The 23,948-nt window shown below is 38.4% G+C and overlaps 1 protein-coding gene across 2 annotated transcripts; it reads left to right on the top strand.

Annotated features, from left to right (window-relative positions):
• Positions 1-550: 550 nt before the first annotated feature.
• sgta (small glutamine rich tetratricopeptide repeat co-chaperone alpha) lies at positions 551-23,893 on the top strand. 2 transcript variants are annotated; one of them, XM_079857526.1, is made up of 12 exons: positions 552-630; positions 1,165-1,310; positions 1,404-1,507; positions 1,603-1,690; positions 1,770-1,869; positions 7,133-7,237; positions 8,720-8,861; positions 8,952-9,014; positions 9,093-9,130; positions 19,678-19,824; positions 23,081-23,203; positions 23,294-23,893. In XM_079857526.1, exons 2-11 carry the CDS (start codon positions 1,211-1,213, stop codon positions 23,190-23,192), a joined length of 999 nt encoding a protein of 332 aa, XP_079713652.1. In that variant the 5' UTR covers positions 552-630; positions 1,165-1,210; the 3' UTR covers positions 23,193-23,203; positions 23,294-23,893. The 2 variants fall into 2 exon arrangements, with proteins under 2 accessions (XP_079713653.1, XP_079713652.1); XM_079857527.1 differs by lacking the exons at positions 19,678-19,824; positions 23,081-23,203; positions 23,294-23,893 and adding an exon at positions 10,464-14,091 and having other exon boundaries at positions 551-630; positions 1,600-1,690; positions 9,093-9,174.
• Positions 23,894-23,948: the final 55 nt, after the last annotated feature.

Below are 23,948 nucleotides of genomic sequence, written 5' to 3' on the forward strand. Positions count from 1 at the left end.
TGCGTGCACGCGCGCGTCCCCAGCCTATGGTCCCCAGTTAACATGATGATCCCCAGTTGATCCGTAACACCGTATTTGTACGAAAAAAACGTGCCAAAAGTGTAAGATCCTATTTATTTTGCGTTAGCAAGCTGCAGTTTCACAATACATACACTTACGAATAACAGTAAAATGCTGCAAATATTTTTTTTCTTACACTTGAAAAGTGATTTACACCTTTACAAATCATTCTCTTGCGCATGCAAATTTAATTTACGCTTGCAATCTTATGTACACTTTCACACATCTTTTTTTTTTTTTTTTAAGTTTAAATCCTCCAATGTTTTTTATTTTTATTGATTATGTATCTGACAATAATCAGACATAAACTACAGAACATATAGAACTTCTACAGGAATGAAATTATCACTTTCACAAATCTTACCCTGCGCATGCGATTCTTTATGACATCATATTAGACGGGCTCTGATCATGGCTCTGATATTACCTTCATAGAAATACACCCATTTGCAAGGGTTGAACGATAACTTAACATGCGACGTCACGAGAGTTACGGAAGCCTTGCGGGCTCACACACATTAATCGTCATACTACTGGGTCTGGCTAAAGATCCTTGAGAATAGACAACTGGTGAGTCTGAGTTAAAGACGCATTCAAAATTATGCACAAACAAGTAATACCTTGAATAACAGTAGGGTAAAACTCACAGGCATCTAGCTCGCTTTCGATCCTCATTAAATCCTCTTTTGTTTTGATTTTAAATCACATGAGCGTACCAAAGCTAATGCTAAAAGAATTAGCACACACGTTGTAAACCAATATAAACTGTTAGCATGAGCTAATAGCTATTGTGTGCTAGAATATTCCGTTTAGCACGTTCACATCAATGGTTACAGATCTGAAGCTAGTTATTTTGTAAGTGTCTTACATCGGCTATTATTTGTCATTTGAATCAAGTGTACAGAGTTGATAACTGAGGACGTTTAGTCAAAGGATTAAACCTAGAAAATGAAATTTTAACTTGAATATATCTTGCAACATTAGAATGATCTCACAATCAACTAAACCTCCATCATTCTTGTCAAACTGATTTGCAAACAATTATCATACTTTCTGTCTATAATGTTGTATTCAGTAATTATAACACTTAACTTTGTCTCTTAGGTTTGCTTCACAAATTTATTTGGTGAGGTTCAAACCTCAAGACAGAATGGCAGACACAAAGCGTCTTGCATTTTCCATTATCCAATTTCTCCATGATCAGCTGTCCTCTGGGGGACTGTCATCAGATGCTCAAGAAAGCTTAGAAGGTAAAACCTCAATGCTAGAATCAGCGCTGGACAGTGGACACTGTTATGTTATTGGTTCATAATTAACATGTCCTAATTTGCCCGTTTATCTAGTTGCCATTCAGTGCCTGGAGACAGCATTTGGCATCTCTGTAGAGGACCAGAGCTTAGCAGTCAGTCAGTCTCTGCCAGAAGTATTTGCCTCAGCAACTAAACAGGTAAAAGCTGTTCTTGGATGCCATCTAAACCATGTTGTTTTTAAATGTTTATTTATAGCGCTGAATGCACTCTCATTAATTGATATATATAGCAGACTGGTGCAACACAAGATAAGACCAGTTCATCCAGTGATTTACCTTCAGAGGAGCAGTTAGCAGAGGCAGAGCATCTTAAAACAGATGGTAAGAACATAACACCTTTACCATTTCAGGGTGCTTCATGTGGTCTTCTCACTCAAAGTGTGCATGTATGTTCCTTCAGGTAACAATCAGATGAAGGTAGAGAACTTCAGTGCAGCCATTGAGTTCTATTCTAAAGCCATCCAGCTTAATCCTCAAAATGCTGTCTACTATTGCAACAGGTACTTGCACAATTTCATTAAATATATATATATTTTTAATGCTGTAGTATTTTCATTATTTTACTGGGGTGTAACGATACACGTCATGATTTGTTTGTTCATTACACAATACTGATCTCACAATACAGTACTCTCACGATACTTAATTTTTTTTTTTTTATTAAAGGGATAGTTTGGAGTAAAATCAACCTAGGATCCTTTGCACCATGACCTCGAGCCAAACACCCCCCCCGAAGCCTTTTTTCCCTTGGTTGAACATTATTAAAGTTAGAGCTTATTTCGAGATATCAGCCGGATGGCTTAGTGCAGGCGCTAATGGCTCCAAATTTGTATCTAGTAAATTATCCCACTAATAATGCCCAGAATGGTACCAAACTTCTAGCCTGGTTCTACCAGACTCTCGTACATTTCATTTGTACAGAGAGTCTGGCCTCTCTCCAATGAGAAACGTTTACTTCCTTGTAGGCGGGTTCTCTGTTAAAGTTCAAAACTATTGGATCTGCCCAGAGTCACTCTGGATCTGCCCAGAGTCACTCAGGATCTGCCATAGCCAATCGCTAACGTGTGGTCGTGACGTATGTCATGCGCCGAAACCGGCCGGAAACATTTACAAATTCTAAATGTATATTTGACACTAAGGACAGTGATGTATTTAGTCAACTGTCGAAGCTGGGTCTAATCATTAACAATACGCCGCTGCGGTCGTTTCGGATCTGCCGCAAATGCTGTACAGTGATCACCAGGCTACTGCGCGATATGGAAACAACTTTTCTGCCTCCTTCACTTGGTCCTCCATTAGTGCAACAAGAGGGGAGACGACAACAACTATCGGCTTTGCATCCCTATCGTTCGCCTTAGCTAACTCATTCACCACTAGAACTGCCATGGCAGTCATTTTGACCGTTTTGAATTTTATATCTGCAATAACTTTGTTGAAAAAATAAATAGGCCTACAATCCTGCTGGTACCTGACTTTTCCTAAAAGTGTCTGTATTTTCATTTAAAATGTTTTTCATATAAATTACACAAGGCAAAAAAACAAATGAACATATTTACCTATTTCGGCCATAAACGGTCATATTGACCGCACTGAATTTCACGGTATTATTATACCAAATACGCAACAATAAAATGTGGTAAAAAATACACTAAACATATTCAACAACAAATCATTTAAATGTAATGATATTCAGAACAGAACAAGAATGAAAAAATAACTAAAGCCAAAATGAAATGCTTTATAAGCGAAAGTGAAAGTAAGCGGCGTTGGGCTCACGTAACTCTCTAATTAGAATCAAAATGTTTCAACATTTGCGATGTATTTGGATGCTAAACTATTCTTTATCATAGGCTTTATACTTCACTCACGTTCCAATATCGACGGAAAAAATCATCCTCTTCACACGCATAAAATGGTACGAATTGTAGCCTACTAGTACTGAGAAACAGAGCAGTGGAATTTTTATGTTAGGTTGACTATTATTATATTTTATTATGGCTATAATGAACAGGCTGCAATGCTGGAATATGGTGTGTGTGTGTGTGTGTCGGCGTCGGCGGGCGCGATCAAACAGTGGAAACATGAAAACATAGGCTACTATTTTGTTCAGGGCATTAGAGTTGGGCGATATGCTCCATTTTCATATCGTCCTATCGTCAGCCTGTGAGATCGGCGATACACGATATTATCGTGAGGGGGGCGGGGCTTACTTATTTGATTATTAACTTGCTTATTTACTCATCAATTTGCTTGTTTTATTACTTCGTTTTAAATGAGAATCTTTTTCTATTTTGCTAGCAAAGGTGGAGTGTTTATTAATAGGCTAAATCAGGTTATTTCCTGGTATTAGTGAGGTAAAAAAAGATCCTAATCATTCTTGTATCTGACTCGGGAGTATTTCAACATGTCAGCGGGAAATTTACGGACACACATTACCTCTCATGCCGTTACAGATGCAGCATTTTGACTGTAGGCTACTTCTGCACGAGATGAGAACACGTTTTAATTTCTTGGGTCAAGAAAGAGTCGGAGTCTGCGATATATGTCCTCCTACCAGTGCTCTCTCTCTGTCTGGATGCACTTCACATATGCGCACCGCACTTCAATAAGCCCAAATAACGCGGGTTTTAAATGCCAGGAGAAATCAGAGGCAAAATCAAAAATCTACAGCAACTATCTTAATTTACTGGCTTAATATTTCTCTTGTGGACTTACATTATTGACAGTGAAAAAATTAGAAGAATATTTCTTGTTAAACAAGTTTGAAGTTGCTTGTGATTTTCACAGATGGCAGAGTTTCACAGATGCTTCGTGAACTAAAGACTTTTATTAGGCCTAGGCGGCCTATATAATTTTATTGATATTATTATTATAATTAATGTTTTGTAATTGTATTGTTTTTAGTGTTATTAGTGTCATTAAATATTTTGTTAATGTGCTATGGAAACAAAATACTGACGAACAACGATGCCGCGTCTTCATCTTGGCTCTGTATAAGAATGATGCATCTGTTAACAAGCACTCTTGACAATTTGTGAATGGATCACCTTGCAATTAAATTTCGTTGTGGGGTGTAGTTTTTTAGTCTGTTTTAAAAACATTTTCTTTGAGGAGTCCTCATACACGCGCGTCGGTGATGTCGCAAGTGTGGTTATGTGGTGATGTCGTTATGAATTTAGGCAAGGCAAATATAATTGTAGTTCCTAATTAATTTAATAACTATACTAGCTTCATAATAATAATAATAATAATAATAATACATTAATGGGAAAACGAGCCAATTATCGTATTGATATCGTCAAACGCATCTGCCATCGGCGATATCTCTGTCTATCGTCGATACACGATACTATCGTCTATCGGCACAACCCTACAGGGCATCTACGAATATTATTTATTTATAAATTATAATTAAACTTGTTTAAATGTACAGTTTGGTGTTGTTTTGTTTTTAAAAGACATCCTAATACAATAAATGCATTAATCTCTCAATAGGGGATTTATCATTAAAGATATAGAGTTTTGAATAGCGATCAAAATGACCGCTTGCGGCAGTTCTAGTAGTTATGGAATTCTGGCACTTCTAGTGCTAGTGGAGTGAGCTGGAAAATCAAACTTTTCCCGAACCCCGTGGGGAGGAGGGCCACAACATCATGGCCACCAACAAAACTTAGCAAACATTGTTCTTGCTCCGGCTTTAACTTCTGTATATTCGGCAGTTTTGCAACAACGGACCGAATAGCTTTTCTCACATCTTTCTCCGCTGCCATTACTCCAACTCAAACTGACGCACTACATCAACGTCATCGTTCTCAGCCACTCCCTCTGTTCGCTGATTGGTCCTACAAAAAATTGGTTTCTGGAAACCTAAGTATATACAGCAGTCCCAGACGTAGTACTGAAGTAAAATGAAATTGAGCGGAAGTACGTAGGAGGGCGGTAGCCTGACTACGTCAGACTTCCTACTTCCGCTAATTTCATTTCGCTCCTGTAGTCAGTCTGAGATAGCAGCGTATCTTTCAGTTTTCCACCGGCCTGAAAACAGCCGGGCCAATCAACGAACAGAGGGCGGGCTGAGAGCCGTGATGTAGACGCTGATTGTACCGTGGTGGATGCGTACTTGCGTAGATTTACTTCACATAATCTGCAAAAGTCGTTCACAGCCATGTTCACTCCGGTATTTCGCTCGATGGTTTAGTTTTTGCATCATACATGTGTTTACAGTGGAAGTTAGATGCGGCTGAGCATGCGCATAACACACGCCATAACCAAACGTTATGTGATTGGCTTACGGGTAACCAATGATTTTAAACTTCAGACAAGCGCCCCCCCGCGAGAGAGAAAACACTTCTCTATTATGCTATTCCAGACTCTCTCTACGAAGCAAAGTGAAGTAGCAGAGTAGAGGTCTGCACCCGACCAGATATTTTGCGCCGCGGGATTAAATTTCCGACTAAAAAACGGTAGCGGTCGGTAACTCTGGTGTAATTTGAACGGGAGCGGTCGGTCATTCAATATCACGTTCCCGACGCCGACGTTCTTTCAGAACAGCATATCTTCGCTTTACCTAATCTTAATCTTATCGACCACCCGGTATAGGCTACAGTCTGCCCTGTAGGTTACTCAGGACCGTTATGCACACGCTGCACGCACGGACCAGTAACTGTTCTTTCTGTCATGCATTGATTGTATTTTCTTAACAGCAAAATGTTACGAATTTTGATAATACGAATAAAAATAATAGCCTACACTTCTTCTTTTTTTTCGCTGCGATATTTTTTCCCCTACTGTCTGCAGCAAAATGTTAAATTTTGTATATTGACAAGGCGAATAAAATAATAATAAAAAAATGTTTGTGCAGACTACATTTTTATTTTCTCTGTGAAAATGTACATGTGAAATTCTGGGAGATCTATATTAAAGCGGGATGGTCGGGTCGGGAAGAAAATTATTCTAAGCAGACAGCGGGTGAACAAATAGTGTATATATAGCGGGAACGGGTGGGTGCGGGATATAACCCCAGCGGGAGCGGGCGGGAGCGGGACTTAAAAAACAGACCCGCGCAGACCTCTATAGCAGAGTCTGGTATTACCAGGCTAGGAGGGCGGAGCCAGGCTACCAAACTTCTACAGTAGTACAAATAGGTTCTGTACTCATAAAACGAGGCATTGGAAAGTTTGTAATTACATCAGAAGTTTATGTGCCTGACGGCTCATGCTACTGCTAACCCAGACACTGACGTCACTTCACTAAGTTGAGAAAAGCACGTAAAAGTCCTGGCAGAAAGCGATGCATAAGGATGTAGTGTAACGACGAATTATTATTTTTTCCGAAGTGTTGACAACTTAGTGTGAACTAATAATTGTTATAAACTGGTACTACCAACAAAATATTAGTGCATTCCTGGAACTGGGCATCGGAACTGGGTTGTATGGCTTGAGGTCATGGTGCAAAGGACCCTAGGTTGATTTTACTCCGAACCATCCCTTTAATTTAAATTATTACTTCTAAAACATGATAAATGGTTTAGCAGGAAACAGAATTGTTAGAAACGTATGCTTGCATATTACTACATGCAGTACATTTAAAAAGTTTTAAATATTGGTTTTATTAAATTAATTCTATTTTAATTAATAATAATAATAATACAAAAACATGGAAATTCAAATGTGTGACCTGAGTTTACTGTATTTGCTGCTAAATTAATATTTGATAGTATTTATAACTTTTTTGATTGATTTTTCTTTTATTATTACTTTCTAGAGCTGCGGCTTATAGCAAACTGGGGAACTATGCTGGAGCTGTTCAAGACTGTGAACGTGCCATTGGAATCGATCCAAACTACAGTAAAGCATATGGACGGATGGGGTAATTTAAAAAAAAAATCCTGTTAAAATGTACAGCACAGTTTTTACACTTTCATAGAAATTATTTAATGCCAATTGATTTTTTGTTAAGGTTACATCTATGGGAATTAATTTCTTCGCACCTTAAAATTTTTCAAAAAGAAATTAAGGTCAGAAAAAGTCTAAAATATTTGAAATGGTATAAGAAAAACAGTAATTATGATATGGTCTAATGTGATCATTAAACTTCAGAAGGTTATGTTATTTCACATCAAAATTGAAAGTTATATTTTTTTGATGGAATATTGCAGTATTTATTCTAAATTATTTATCCATGCACATCATTATTATTATTTTTTTAAATTCATGTGCCCTTGTAGTATTTAATCAAACTATTTTGATTAAATATTTTTCGAGTGCATGTTTTATCTCTTTGAATCAGCACCTGGAAGTAGAAAAGCATATACATTTCAAAATAAGAGTCCCAGTGTATTTCAGGCTAGTTTACAACTAAAACATCCTGCATTCTGCATAAAATATTTTTCTTGTTATAATTGGTATTTTGGTTACAAAACAAACTGTATCTGCATTTAATTCAGTGTGGCTTCTCTCTGGGCCACACCATCACAGGATGGAAAGACTAAAAACATTATTAAATACATTCTGTTATTAATTTTTAATACACTTGGCGCAATAGTATGTCATCTGTCTTTCTATACATCATTATTGTATCAAATTTAATATCACTCAACCTCTAATTCGGATGTATTAATATACAAATTTTAAAACATAATGTATAAAACGTGTCTTGAGGGTATTTAAAACTTGCAGTTTGTGATTGAATTGGTTTGTTCTGAATGGTATTAATTTTATTTGTGCAGGTTTTAAAAAAGGTCTTAAAAAGCCTTAAAAAAAAAAAAAAACGAAAGATACCCTGATTTTAATTACTCCGATATTAAAGCGTAACTCTAGCCAAATTGCAACCTAGGGTCTTTTTGTTAATCTACCCGAGGCAAACTTTCGTTTAAAAGCATAATTAGAATGGAAACGCCACTTCTAAGTTTGGCCGTATTTTCGTTTTCGGTCAAATTGCCTTTTGAATGGGAGTGCTAGGGGCACGACTATGATAGCATCAAAATCGCTATTTTTAAAACACTAAGAAGGCTCGACACAACATGAAACTGAAACTTTGCTCGAAGTATCACCAGGGGTTCTACACATGAACTTGAGCATTGAGAACATTGTCTGTATGATTCGGAGACAAAATGCCGGCAGACAGAAACACTAACTGATAAAGTGAGTAGTGCAAAACCTTTAAAACCAAAATAAATTTTAAGAAAATACAATCTTAAAAGTGGCGTTTCCATTCTAATTATGCTTTTACACAAATGTTTGACTCGGGTAGATTAACAAAAATAGCCTAGGATGCAATTTGGCGAGAGTTACCCTTTAAGGGATGTTGATGTGGCATTTATTTTTCTTTTATGTTTTACATAAAAACAAGGCTTGCTCTTGCAAGTTTGAACAAATACTCAGAGGCTGTGTGCTACTACAAGAAAGCACTGGAGCTGGACCCTGACAATGACACCTACAAAGTCAACCTGCAAATAGCAGAACAGAAGATGAAGGAAACGCAGTCCAGCCCAGTGAGTCCACAGAACCCCCCAGATAACAGGCAATTTTTGTCACTTTGTGTAATATAGAGAATCTTAAGGTCATGTGTTTGTCTTTGATAGGCAGGGGGTTTGGGTGGAGTCGACCTGGCTGGTTTGCTGAGTAACCCTGGCTTCATGAACATGGCGAGTAGAAATATATCTAAAATGCTCATCATTAATGCTTACTTATGCTCATCACTAACTCACTGTCACTCTCTTTAGGCATCTAATTTAATGAACAACCCACAAGTACAACAATTGTAAGTAGACAACTTAAAGCACATCATTTATTATACATCTACGTGTAACTACACACTAGGGCTGCACGATTAACCTTTATCGCATCGATATTGAGGTTTTAACTCCCGCAATAACCTAACCTCAGGAGTCTGAGGTTTTTTCCCCCGCCTCTGACATTTGAGTGACAAACCTATTAGCCAATCAAAATGGTCGAATCTCGCGTTCCTGGCTTGCTGGCCAATTAGAAATGGCAATGGAAAGTTACAAGGTTGTATGCAGTGCACCGGCTTTCTTCGCGAAGAACGACGTGGAGCAAAAGAGTGCTAAAATATGTCGACGTGCCGTGGCCAGATCCAGAAGAAACACTACCAATCTATACCAGCATCTTAAAAATCACCACCGACACCAGGGTTCCAGACTGCGACCAAAATGGTCGCATATGCGACCATTTTTTGAGAATGTGCGAGTTAAAATTTTATGTGGTCGCATTTGTGCGAGTGCATGGTCATGTAGCCTACTAAGTTAAATTCACGCATGAATTTTCTGCATTGAACTTGTTTTAGCGCCCGCCAAAGTGAATTTTTGTCCCGCCAAAGTCTTATTTGATCGATGAGTAATTAGATGAACTGCTGCGCTTGTGAGTGACAGGGCGCATGTTTAACTGAAAGAACGAGCAGAGAGAGAGAGAGAGCCGGTCGCGCGCGCATTCTCTCTCTCTCTTCGGAGCCAGGCGAAAATGTAAACAAGACTTCACCGTCTCCAAACTAAGCGCTGTCTTGCTCTCTCTCCCTCGCACATATTAATCAAAATAAATCGACACGGTGGTAAAAGGTCGGAAGACCAAAGTTTCATGTGGATCATTCGGAGATTATTTTTTTTTTCCTGAATTATCGCTGGGTGTGAATTGTGCTAAATAAATTTAACTGAAAAGCGTTCCGGACATTTAACTGACAAAAAAAAAAAAAAAAAACTCTTTAATTGAACGAAAAAAATATCCAGTGATGAAATGTTTTCTGTGTTGACAGAAATCTTGGATGTCCATGTCCTAACTGCTGGGATAATCACACAACGCGCATGACACGTCCAATTCGCGAACTAATGACTCCTTTGAACCGATTCATTTTAATGAATGGTTAAAACAACTAATCTTTCCAACAGTGAACTCAGGAGACGTCTGAATCGGTGTATAACTAATCAGTAACACTTTACAATAAGGTTATATTTATTACATAAAAAGTACAGTTTGCTTACTCAAGCTTTAAAATAAATAAAACCAAAAAAATCGAAAATCGCACCGCAATCGCAATATTTGTCAGAAAAACCGCAATTAGGTTTTTTCTCAAAATCGTGCAGCCCTACTACACACTGCAGCCATGCCATCTGCAGCTTTAAATGCTAGAGCTCTTTAAAGTTCAGGTGGATTCTGATTTGGCTGTCAGTAGGCGCGTTCCCATTACAGATTTGCGCAAAACTTTTGCGATTTTTATTTTTTTTATTTTTTATTATTTATTTTTTTCCCAAATGTCGAAAAAAACTATTGGGAAATGATGGCGTTTCCATTAACCGATGTTATGCGACTAAAACTTATTTAATAAAGAACTGTCTCGTATTCTGTCCAAACATACCGCGTCATCTACGTCAGGTGACCTGTAAATGCACAAACACTGTTTCCATTGCAGTTTTGCGGAATATTTCTTTTTCGAATTGCCTGAAAAACCACCTCATACAAGCGTAAACTTTGTGTTTCCATTGGGCGTATTTTCAATTCGCAATTTCAAATTGCACAATTTGAAGGGTAATGGAAACGCGGCTAGTGATTTTATCGTTCGTTAGCTGGAAGAAATGTTCTGAAAGTGATTCCAATTATGGGCTCGACATTAAGGCTTGTCCGCTTGTCCGGGACAAGTGGATTTTTTTGTAGGACAAGTGGAAGAGAAAATTAGTTGTCCCACTGGACAAGTTAAATTTCAAACAAAATAAAATGCCATGGTACTTCACGTTATGTGAAGTACTCATTACTCAGTACTCTACTCATTAACTTACGTCTATAATTTTACAGATTTAATTTTACCGATTTGAGACGTCGCATCACTGCCAGATTCAAACTGTGCTTTCGCGCGTTGGCTGGCGCTGAGCCAGAGTCGGACGCGTTCAGCGCTGTCATATATTACAACTAAGCAGTGTTTTCAACCTCATAATGATTATTTTAGGTTTCAGATATTTAAATACACATAAGCACGAGTAAAACAATACATTTGGAGTTTGTAAAATACACACTGATGTCTGTGGAAGCAGCAATAACAATCTATTCAAATATAATTTGCCGACATGTGTTATTCATATCAGACAAACATAGTGTAAGTAACTATAAATTTACTCTATTCTTCTCAGTTCACCGGCCACTTTCTTGCATTTATTCCGGGAGAAACTGATGAATTCACGTGCTGTAAATCCGACTGACAGGACAACATTGTGGCGCCCATCTCATGTTATAGATCAAGATTATTTATAAAGGTTTTTAAACAACCAAACACACTCACTCACACGTATTTGAGAATCGGGATATCAGATAGGCTGATTGATGACATAAGCAATTTTGTGAATATTTTGAATAAAAATGGAAAAGCGAAATAAAAGCGACACATCTGTCATACAGTATTATTGTGGCTGCTGTGTATCGCGTGACGCGTCGCCATGGAAACATTAAAGGGAACGTTCGCCTTGAAAAAACTCACTCTGGGTGGGGGGTGGGGGTGTCAGTTAGAATATTTTAAACTTATGCGTGAAAGGGTTAAAGAAAAGATCGAAAATAAATATTTGTGTGTGCTGTAAAGTGGTTAGAAAAAAAATAAATCGGAATCAGCAGGTCAAACTCAATGAAAAACCGGAATCGGCCTAGAAAATTGTAATCGGTGCATCTCTATGTCTACAAAATTATTTTAGATATAGTATACAGTAAGTCTAGCTAGCTTGTCTAGCTAGCTTGCAAATACTGAGGATACCTACAAGAGTCACCACTTCCTCTGGTGATACACTGCACACCAGCGTGCAAAGTATTACTTTGTATTATGGAGTCTGGAGATCCTTATTTCTTGTTGAAGGGGAACTCTGTTCTTGGGACACGTTCCTTTCTACTGTTTCAACTGAATTTTATTAATATTGATAGTGTTTGGATGCTTTCAATGGTTTGTTCGAATTCTGCATTAGCAAAACACAAAAAAATAAATAAATTATAAAATTATAAATCTTTACCCGGACAAGTGACTTTTGTGCATGGACAAGTAAAACATAAATTTACTTGTCCGAAGGACAAGTGCCTCAAAAAGTTAATGTCAAGCCCTGGGGCTTCCCTATTCTCATATAATTAAAACTACGGCTGGGCGATAAAACAATCTCGATATAATTTTCCTCAATAAAACAATAATAAAACAGCAATAGTTTGATATAATGTTTATGCAGCAAAAGCGGAATGAAACAAGGCTGGGCCATTTATCCGTTCAGATCAAAGTTCAAATGGCAACGCAGCTTACATTTACGTAGATGCATTTACGTTACGCGAATACTAAACAGCGCTGTGAGATTCATTGAGAAGCACTTGAATTCAGTGATGAACACAAATGTCTCTTGATTTAAACTAATTTAAAGCCAGATGAAACAGTGCTGACAAACAGGAGAAACACTGCCTCATTTATCATGGTGCGTTCACACCGGACACGAATGGCGCGTCAGGCGCAAGTGATTTCAATGTTAAGTCAATGCAAAGACGCGTTAAGGCCTCATTATGCTTCTGCGTCAACTCCACGGCGTCGCTACGCCGTCACTCCTACGGCGTCGTGGCCGTTTTATGGTTCTGCGTCGGGTTGCGTTGCATCGCGGTGCATTTTACCGCCAGAACGCTAGGGGGGTGTGTGGTTCGCGAATCTCTTTGCTAGTTTGTTTTGGTTCCGTGCGACGGTTCCGCTTTTTCATTTCCGACAATGGCGAGCGAAAGAGAGAGAGTGTTGTTGCCCGTCTATGGTTGTTGCAGCTGGAGCTAATCGACGTTGAACAACAAATGTAAATAAACTTTTTTTCAAAACAACCGTTGATCTATTAATGTGCAATGAGTAAAAAAGCACGCCAAGAACAAAGGGCAAAGGTTTAAGTACAATAAAAAAAAAAAGAGTAATAGGTACAAGAAACACACAATATAAAACACAATATAAGTTAACCGTAATATAAAACATTATCTAAGAAAATTAACTATTTACAAATATTTACAAAAGTGCACTGAATCAGTACGAGGATGCAAATGTTTAGTCTTGCTCTCTGCTCTCATACAACATCTTGTGAACATTAAACATAACATAATCTGACCAATCACAGCCCTTGCGGTCTGCGTCGCCTCGACGCGTCGTTACAATTTTTTGGAGGTGCACGTCGAGCTACGGCGGAGGGGTCGGAGAGGGGTTCGCGGCAACGCAGAGGGGTCTGCGGGAGTACGCCGTCGATTCAACGCAGAAGCATAAAACAGGCTTTACGCGCGTAAAAAATGAGGCGTAGAGCGCGGCACGGTAGACGCGAATATGCCTTATTCACGCGTCAAGTTCGCGCGAATGGTGCGTCTGGCACGTCTGGCACGTTAAGCGCGAATGATTTTATTAGTGCTTTTTGTGCATTCACGCGTTTGACTCAAATTCGCGTCTGCCGCCCGAGTTGAAAAATCTGAACTTCTGCGTCAATTCGCGCCGCGTTAACCAATCAGGAGCCTGCTTGCTGCTGTCACGTGGTGAAGTGACAGTTTATAATGTTATTTTATGTTTCGCCTCAATAAATTTTGTAATATGACTAAAATGCACAACAAAGCAAATCTTTCACATAAAAACTCGATTTCAATATATGAGAGATACTCATTTTGTATTGAATGCTATTTATTCCATATCTATTCTAGATTATATGAAACATTATTAATCTAATGTAAAGAAAACAAACATAATTTAGTGTATATAAAAAAAAAAATCACAGGACAGGTTTCACTTTTGGAGGCTGGCTCCATTTATTATCAAAACAAAAATAAATGACAGATTAGGTGGGTGCAGGCGAGGGTGAACCTCGCGCCGGGCTGTACAGCGCGGGCAGTCAGGCAGCGACCACTCGAGACCGAGGCCTTATACGGCCTACGCTGTCCTCGTCAGCGTCCTCACCATTAGGTCCACGAAACCTAGCTCCTGGAGCAAATTGTGAAACTCCTGAAACCCTCCGGAGGGTCTGGTGGACCCGAGTACAGAGACGATGTCCCCTACGCAGCTGTTTCTGCTCTCCAGAGCATATATGAGCGGTGACTCTCTCGATTAATGCTAATGCTCGATAAACATCTAAAAAAGATGGCCGCCAACAGGTTTAGAAACTTTCGCCTCCGGATTTCGCTTCTGACGCGCGTAAATTTATAGTCTAGTTATACGCTTGACCACTTTGTGTTAATTCGCGCGTCAAGAGCGAAATTGACGCGCGTAAAAACAAAAGTTTGAAGCGAAATTTATGCGCGTCAGAGCCGAAATCCGGAGGCGAAAGTTTCGAAACCCGTTGGCGGCCATCTTTTTTTAGATGTTTATCGAGCATTAGTATTAATCGAGAGAGTCACCTCTCGTATATGCTGCTGTCTCCGTCTCCGCTTTGGGGTGTGTCTGTTGCGAGTGTGTTTAATCAAAGTTTTTTTCAACACACGGACAGTATAATCATCAGTGATGCACGCGATTACATTTAGAAATAGACAAGCTTTGTTTCCAAATGCACCAAGCAAAGATATCCTTTCAATTTTATAAACGTTTATAAACCCAGCCAATATAATCACAATTAACACATCCAAAATAAAATCTTTAACATATAACAACTGCAAAGCGTCTAATTTGTAAACTAAATGATTTACGCATAAACTCCAGCACAATTTGCATATTTTTAAACTCTCAAAACAGACGTCACATCCCGAACCTCACAGCAATTGGCTGCCGACTGCGTTTTTCGCAACTGCCCAACCTTTTGACGCTCTCGGTCGCTCTCAACGCTTTCTCCGGTCCGCTGTCAATCCCAAAATGCACTGCGCGAGCGTGAAGCTCGACTTCCATAGGAATGAATTGAAAACGCTCGCTCCGCTCCGCTCGCACCGTGCCAGTGGACACGCACCGTTAGTCTTATGTAGAATCATGATCGTACGTTGATAAATGTGGTGGCTGAAAACAATCGTCATTTAAATTTCACGGCCCTAAAAATTCATGTTTTAGAAGCCTTGGGATTTACGACATTGAGAAACGTAACCGGCCAAGAAGAGGAATTAATCTCATCTTACTCCAAAAACACCTGTTAACCTTGTAATTGCAAACATTTACATTAATTGATATGTATATTAAATACCGGTAGATAAAACGAAACATTTACAAACATACACATTATAGCCTAGGTTATTTTAGTTCCCCTCACTCCACAACAAATCCTTTAAATTAAACAGTACCAAACAGAACAAGAATGAGAAATAAGTTGCTATAAAATTATATATTAAACTATAGAATAAAACACAAATTAGGTTATAGCGGCGTTCATTATAAACAACATACAAACGTCAAGCCAAAATTAATTTATCTAAAGTGAAACTGAAATGGCAATGGGCTCACCGCTCTCATTCGTTTCCATATTTGCCGTGTAACGTTTGGTTGCTAAACTAGTATTCATTATGTAAACAGTGCTTTGTACTTCTGGTGTTCGAATATCCACATAAAACGGCGTCCTTCACATGTGCAAAAATGTGTTTGGTTGGGCGCTGGGGACGCTGATTTTACAGCGGACCATTTAATTAGGGCCCGAGCACCGATGGTGTGAGGACCCTCTTGGAATTGCTCTGTTTATTATTATTATTATTATTATTATTAGGGCCCAAGCCCTGAAAGGGCGAAGGCCCTATTGTTTCCGGTAGGATTATTAGGGCCCAAGCCCTGAAAGGGCGAAGGCCCTATTGTTTTCGTTAGGATTATTAGGGCCCAAGCCCTGAAAGGGCGAAGGCCCTATTGTTTTCAGTAGGATTATTATTATTAGGGCCCAAGCCCTGAAAGGGCGAAAATGCTTTGAAATCACCCTCTTATTTTTACCCGATTTGCTTCAAACTTTATATGTATAATGTAGACACACGGCAGATGTAGACCTGTGAAAGGATTATTGATATCTTAGATACTGTTGCCATGGCAACACATCAAACTTTAATTTTCTTTTTGGATGCTTTTGAGACTTTTAAGATGCTTGAAATTGGATGAAACTCGACAGACACATCACATTTATTAGCCAGTAGACATGTGCAAAGTTTCAGAAACGGGCGTGGTGAGGGGCTCAGTAGCGCCACCTTTAGTCAAAAATGGGGGCTTAGTTTTACATAGTCTTAAAACTTGGTATGTATATTGTTCTCATCGAGCCGGACAACTTTCTAATTTACATTCATTACCTCCTACCAATAGGAAGTCAGATATTTTGATTTGAATGTGGATTTTCTCCCTCTCTCTCTCTCTCTCTGACCCTGCGTCTCTGTGTGTGTGTGTGTGGGGGGGGGGGGTGTCTTTTGAGTTTAAATCTTGTTTTTCAAGGTTTCAGGGGCTTTTGGGGCCCTTAACGTGCTCAAACTCTTGAAACTTTGCACACAGGTCACAACCCACGGCCATGAGGGCCGGGCTGAAGCTGGTACCCGGGCGTGGCTGGGGGGCTCAACAGCGCCCCCTTGAACGGGGTTCTAAAACTTGGTCCATATATCAAACACGCTTGCATGAATTGATATGAAACTAGGTACACATATAGATCTCATCGTGCCGAACAACTTTCCCCGGTCAAGTTTTACGCCAGCCCAACAGGAAGTCGGCTATTATGGGTTGTTTGGAAAACGCTTGCTGTGGAATGTGAAATACTCCTCCTAGAAAATTCACTGTGTCCCCTCCAAACTCGGTGTGCATGTAGTCAAGACATTGAGGATGCTAAATTGCGGACGGATTTTTGATATCTCGAACGGTTTGGCCGTGGCGAGGAAACGAATTTATGGTGAGAAAAGAGAAACAGGAAGTGTGTTATAACTTCTGCATACATTAACTGATCTTGATAAAACTTCAGCAGTGTGTTCGTTTTCAGAGGCCGATCACATTGATGTGACTATTGTGAGTCAAAGTTATAGCGCCACCAACTGGCAGCAGGAAGTGTGTCACTTTCAAAATTCTTTGAAGTCACCCTCTTATGTTTACCCGATTTGCTTCAAACTTTGTGTATAATGTAGACACATGGCAGATGTAGACCTGTGAAAGGATTATTGATATCTTAGATACTGTTGCCGTGGCAACGCATCAAACTTTAATATTCTTTTCGGAATGCGTTTGAGACTCTTAGCATGCTTGAAATTGGATGAAACTCGACAGATACATCACATTTATTAGCCAGTAGACATGTGAAAAGTTTCAGAAACGGGCGTGGCAGGGGGGCTCAACAGCGCCCCCTTGAACGGGGTCTGAAAACCTGGTCCATATATCAAACACGCTTGCATGAATTAATATGAAACTCGGTACACATATAGATCTCATCGGGCTGAACAACTTTCCCTCTGTCAAGTTTCACGCCAGCCCAACAGGAAGTTGGCTATTATGGGTTGTTTGGAAAACGCTTGCTGTGGAATGTGAAATACTCCTCCTAGGAAATTCATCCCATCCCCACCAAACTCGGTGAGCATGAAGTCAAGACATTGAGGATGCTAAATTGCGGACGGATTTTTGATATCTCGAACGGTTTGGCCGTGGTGAGGAAACGAATTTATGGCGAGAAAAGAGAAACAAGAAGTGGTATAACTTCAGCATACATTAACTGATCTTGATGAAACTTCAGCAGTGTGTTCGTGGTAAGAGGCCGATCAGATGGATGTAACTATTGTGAGTCAAAGTTATAGTGCCACCAACTGGTAGCAGGAAGTGTTTCACTTTCAAAATGTTTTTGACAAAAGTGGGGGGGTTAGTTTTACCCACAATTACAAAAATCAGTACGTATATTGGTCTCATCGAGCCGGACAACTTTCTAATTTACAGTCATTAGCTCTGACCAACAGGAAGTCAGATATTTTGGTTTGAATGTGAATTTATTTGAAAATTCAGCCTCTGCATTTTTACCCACTCCTGCTAAGTGGCTTATTTTATTCACACCAAACTTTTTCAACATGATGAAAATACATTAAAGATGCTAAATTGTGAACGGATATTGAATATCTCAAACGGTTTTGATATGGCGAGGGATAAAAGGAATGTCAAAAAAGGAAATACTAAAAGCCTCATCTTCTAAAAATGTAATTGTTAAATTATACAAATATCACAACTAAACCCATTTTATTCTTGTTTTTTTAATGTAAGAATTATGTTTAAGTTTAAAAACAGCCAGAATAGTTTTTTAGTCCAAAAAATAAATTAATCAAGTCATTCATAGTGTTATGCTGCCCTCTTGTGTTCAAAATCAGGTAGGCCTATTGTATTTATGTATAAATATGTTAGGGATGTGACTCTGGGAATATTTCCCCACCGGTTAATCGACGTGTGACACCGCTGGGGGCTTTTGAATCGCTAACTTAAAAACGAAAGTAAAATATGTTTGTCCGCACGGACATTGATAATGGTGCAGAGCAAATACACACACACACACACACACACACACACAGACACACACACACACACACACACACACACACACACACTCCAGCATTGCAATCTTGACATCACAGCCTGTCCATTATAGTCTTAATAAAATATATTAATAAAATAGTCAACCTAACATATTAAAATCACACTGCTCTGTTTAAATAGTCAGTAGTACAATTTGTACCATTCACGGTAAGCATCGCTCCACTGTGATGTTTCCAAGCACATTTTTGCGTGTGTGAAGAGGATGATTTTTTCCGTCGATATTGGAACACAGGTGAAGTACAAAGCCTATAATAAAGAATAGTTTAGCATCCAAATACATCGCAAATGCTGAAACATTTTGATTCTAATGAGAGGGTTACGTGAGCCCAACACTGCTTACTTTCATTTTTATTTTTATATTACATTTAAAGGATTTGTTGTGGAATATTTTGAGTGTATCATAAAATCAGAATAAGGTAAGACAAGTAATATTTTCTGTCTTTTATATATATATACACACAATTTTATATATATATATATATATATATATTTTTTTTTTTTTTTTTTTAAGTGTGTGTGTATATATATATATATATATATATATAATTTTTTTACATTTTTTTGTAAGTGACAAGACAGAGAATACTACTTGTCTGATATATATATATATATATATAAACATTTCAGCAGGCTCAAGATAATTCATGTTAACGCAGAAAACATGATTCAGATCTTTTCAAAAACTTTTTTCAGATATTAATAAAGTGTGTATATGTCAAGCAATTTAACAAGCTTTTCTTTTTAAGAATGGCCTTTTTCTTCTTTATAATGTCTGGACAGTTGTACCAACCTAACATTGACATTAATTTGTCATTTTCAGCAATTTATCAGCTGTTTCTTTGCCTGTGTAGAATGTCAGGTATGATGTCTGGGACTTACGGTCCTATGGGTGGTGCCACCTCGCCAGGAGCAGCAGCAGCAGCAGCTGCAACAGCAACAGCAACAACAACAACAACAACAGCAACAACTGGTGGTGACCTCTCCAGCCTCATACAGGCGTAAGTTTTAACACCACTATCTTGCTATTTTCATAGTAGAGCTGCACGATTAATCATTGAAAGATTGCAATCTCAATTCAAAGTGCAATCTTATTCCTGAATGACAGCGATTTGGCTGTCTATCGATCAAAGGGAACATTCAAATCTGTGTTTTCGCTGGCCGTTCACTCAGAGTAGTTGTCAATGTATAGGTATGAGACAGCTTCACAAACAGTCTTCTCAATCATACGGTATCATTGTTTCTGTGTTAAAATAATTACAATGATCACAGAAATACTGGGATAAGTTTATAGTTTGGATATAAACACTGATGTCTAAAATAGCGATCAAATTCACCTTTTGAAAGAAACTTGAGGCTTCAAATAAAGATTATTTGACAAGTGATTTAAAAAACTTATAAAACTATAAAAAACTTTTATATAAACTATAAAATTATTAATTTGAATATATATATATATATATATATATATATATATATATATATATATATATATATATATATATATATATATATATATATATATATACATACATACATACATACATACATACAGTGGGGAGAACAAGTATTTGATACACTGCCGATTTTGCAGGTTTTCCTCCTTACAAAGCATGTAGAGATCTGCAATTTTTATCATAGGTACACTACAACTGTGAGAGACGGAATCTAAAACAAAAATCCAGAAAATCACATTGTATGATTTTTAAATAATTAATTAGCATTTTATTGCATGACATAAGTATTTGATCACCTACCAACCAGTAAGAATTCCAGCTCTCACAGTTAGTTTTTCTTTAAGAAGCCCTCCTCTTATCCACTTATTACCTGTATTAACTGCACCTGTTTGAACTCGTTACCTGTATAAAAGACACCTGTCCACACGCTCAGTCAAACAGTCTCCAACTTCTCCACAATGGCCAAGACCAAAGAGCTGTGTAAAGACATCAGGGATAAAATTGTAGACCTGCACAAGGCTGGGATGGGCTACAGGATAACAGGCAAGCAGCTTGGTGAGAAGGCAACAACTGTTGGCGCAATTATTAGAAAATGGAAGAAGTTCAAGATGATGGTCAATCTCCCTCGGTCTGGGGCACCATGCAAGATCTCACCTCGTGGGGCATCAATGATCATGAGGAAGGTGAGGGATCAGCCCAGAACTACACAGCAGGACCTGGTCAATGACCTGAAGAGAGCTGGGACCACAGTCTCAAAGAAAACCATTAGTAACACACTATGCCATCATGGATTAAAATCCTGCAGCGCACACAATGTCCCCCTGCTCAAGCCAGCGCATGTCCAGGCCCGTCTGAAGTTTACCAATGACCATCTGGATGATCCAGGGGAGGAATGGGAGAAGGTCATGTGGTCTGATGAGACAAAAATAGAGCTTTTTGGTTTAAACTCCACTCGCCGTGTTTGGAGGAAGGAGGAGGATGAGTACAACCCCAAGAACACCATCCCAACCATGAAGCATGGAGGTGGAAACATCATTCTGTGGGGATGCTTTTCTGCAAAGGGGACAGTAGGACTGCACCGTATTGAGGGGAGGATGGATGGGGCCATGTATCGCGAGATCTTGGCCAACAACCTCCTTCCCTCAGTAAGAGCATTGAAGATGGGTCGTGGCTGGGTCTTCCAGCATGACAACGACCTGAAACACACAGCCAGGGCAACTAAGGAGTGGCTCCGTAAGAAGCATCTCAAGGTCCTGGAGTGGCCTAGCCAGTCTCCAGACCTGAACCCAATAGAAAATCTTTGGAGGGAGCTGAGACTCCGTATTGAAACCTGAAGGATCTGGAGAAGGTCTGTATGGAGGAGTGGGCCAAAATCCCTGCTACAGTGTGTGCAAACCTGGTCAAGAACTACAGGAAACGTATGATCTCTGTAATTGCAAACAAAGGTTTCTGTACCAAATATTAAGTTCTGCTTTTCTGATGTATCAAATACTTATGTCATGCAATAAAATGCAAATGAATTACTTAATCATACAATGTGATTTTCTGGATTTTTGTTTTAGATTCCGTCACTCACAGTTGAAGAGTACCTATGATAAAAATTACAGACTTCTACATGCCTTGTAAGTGGGAAAACTTGCAAAATCAGCAGTGTATCAAATACTTGTTCTCCCCACTGTGTGTATATATATACCCCCCCCCCAAAAAATGGTTTTAAGTCAGTTATTTATATATTTTGCTGTACTGTATCAGTAGGAAATATCAGTTTACATTTCCAAACATTATTTTTGCCATTAATTCTAATAATCCAGTGAGATTTGTGTATGCACAAGGAGTCTGACAACAGCCGGTATGATCTGATCTCACCATCATCGAGTCCGTCTGTGATTACATGAAGAAACAGAAACAACTACAGAGACAGACTAAATCCAGAAGAACTGTGGGAACGTCTCCAAGATGCTTGAAGAAACCTTCTTGCAAAGCTACCTGAAAAACTATGCGCAAGTTTACCTGGACAAAAGCTGTTTTAAACGCAAAGGGTCGTTACACCATATATTGGTTTGAATTAGTTAATAGAAGTTAAATCATAAATAAATTCAATTTGTGATTTTTATTTTTGAAAGCATTCTCACTTTACAGCATTTTAACACAAGTGCCAGTACTTTTCACAGTACTGTAGCTTTGCAGGATGTTCCTGCAGTTCTTCTGGATTTAGTTTGTCTCAGTTTTTTTTTGTTTCTTCATGTAATCACAGACGGACTTGATGATGGTGAGATCAGATCATCCTGGCTGTTGTCAGATTCCTTGTGCATACTGAAATCTCACTGGATTATTACAATTAATAGCAAAAAGAATGTTTGGAAATGTAAACTGATATTTCCTACTGACACACTACAGCAAAAGATATAAATATCTAAAAGATATAAGATCGGGGTATTAACATGCCTAAGACTTTTGCACAGTACTATATATATATATATATATATATATATATATATATGTATATATATATGTATGTATGTATGTATGTATATGTATGTATGTATATATATTTCAACTCAGTGTTTTATATATTTATATTCAAATTAATAATTTTTAAATGGACTGTAGCAATTAGCGTTTTGTCAGAACCTCTAGTAAATTACATGTTATTGTGTTTTCTATTTAACAAAGTAAATAAAATCGTAATTCTCAATTTATCCAGAATCGTGCAGCTCTATTTCATATTTTACCGTTATACTTCCTAACTAAAAGGTCATATTCAGTGGGGCTGACCTGGAGATTTTCTTTCATGTGATAGTGGTCAGCAATTTGCACAGCAAATGCAGCAGCAGAACCCTGAGCTTATCGAGCAGCTGAGGAGTCAAATGCGCAGTCGACCTCCCAGTAGTGCAGGCAATGATGAACCCTGACACACTCCATGGTACCACACATCACTTAATATTCAAACAACAGCTTATTATATACAGTATATCTGTTCAGAACTTAACATCACTTATTTTATTTTGCGCAGAATTCAGCTCATGACCTGGTGGACCTGTGGAAGATAGGCGGCTACTTTTATTTTTTAAGATATACCTTGTTCCTACAACTCCAGGGACAAGACCAAGTTTATTCATCTATAAATACTGCATGTGTTCCCACTGCCCCACATTGCCCTATCTGTTGGGAGTGGTCATCAGTGCACAATGTGCTCATTGTATTTGGGCACTGGACTCAAAGAAATGTCTGATCAAATGAAATATCACACTGGGTTAACACTATATTCACAAGTAATAATCCTTTTTGTGATGTAATGAATTGCTGCAACATGGACATTATGCAGTTTTGCTGTGTTAACACCTCAGTGATTCATCTGTCCTATGACAAGTCTCTGTCTGAACTGAAAGGGGTTGGCAAGGAACATGTGCAATTTAAACATGGACAATTAAATATCAGATTTAAAATAAGACTTGTTTTTGCAGCTGAAGCTTTGTTTCATAAATGCTTGTCATTTTTGCAACCAATGAGATTTGTTAAAATCACCTTTACTTAACTTAACATATACATGACAAATTTGTTCTGGTCTGTTTTGAATTAAAGAAAAAAATAATGTTTTTGTCCATATTGGAGAACTTGGATATGTGTGACGGTGTATTTAAAAGAACTTGCCATTTGTAAGATCACGG

This window comes from Squalius cephalus (assembly GCF_949319135.1).
Source record: "Squalius cephalus genome assembly, chromosome: 22".
Lineage (NCBI taxonomy): Eukaryota > Metazoa > Chordata > Actinopteri > Cypriniformes > Leuciscidae > Squalius > Squalius cephalus.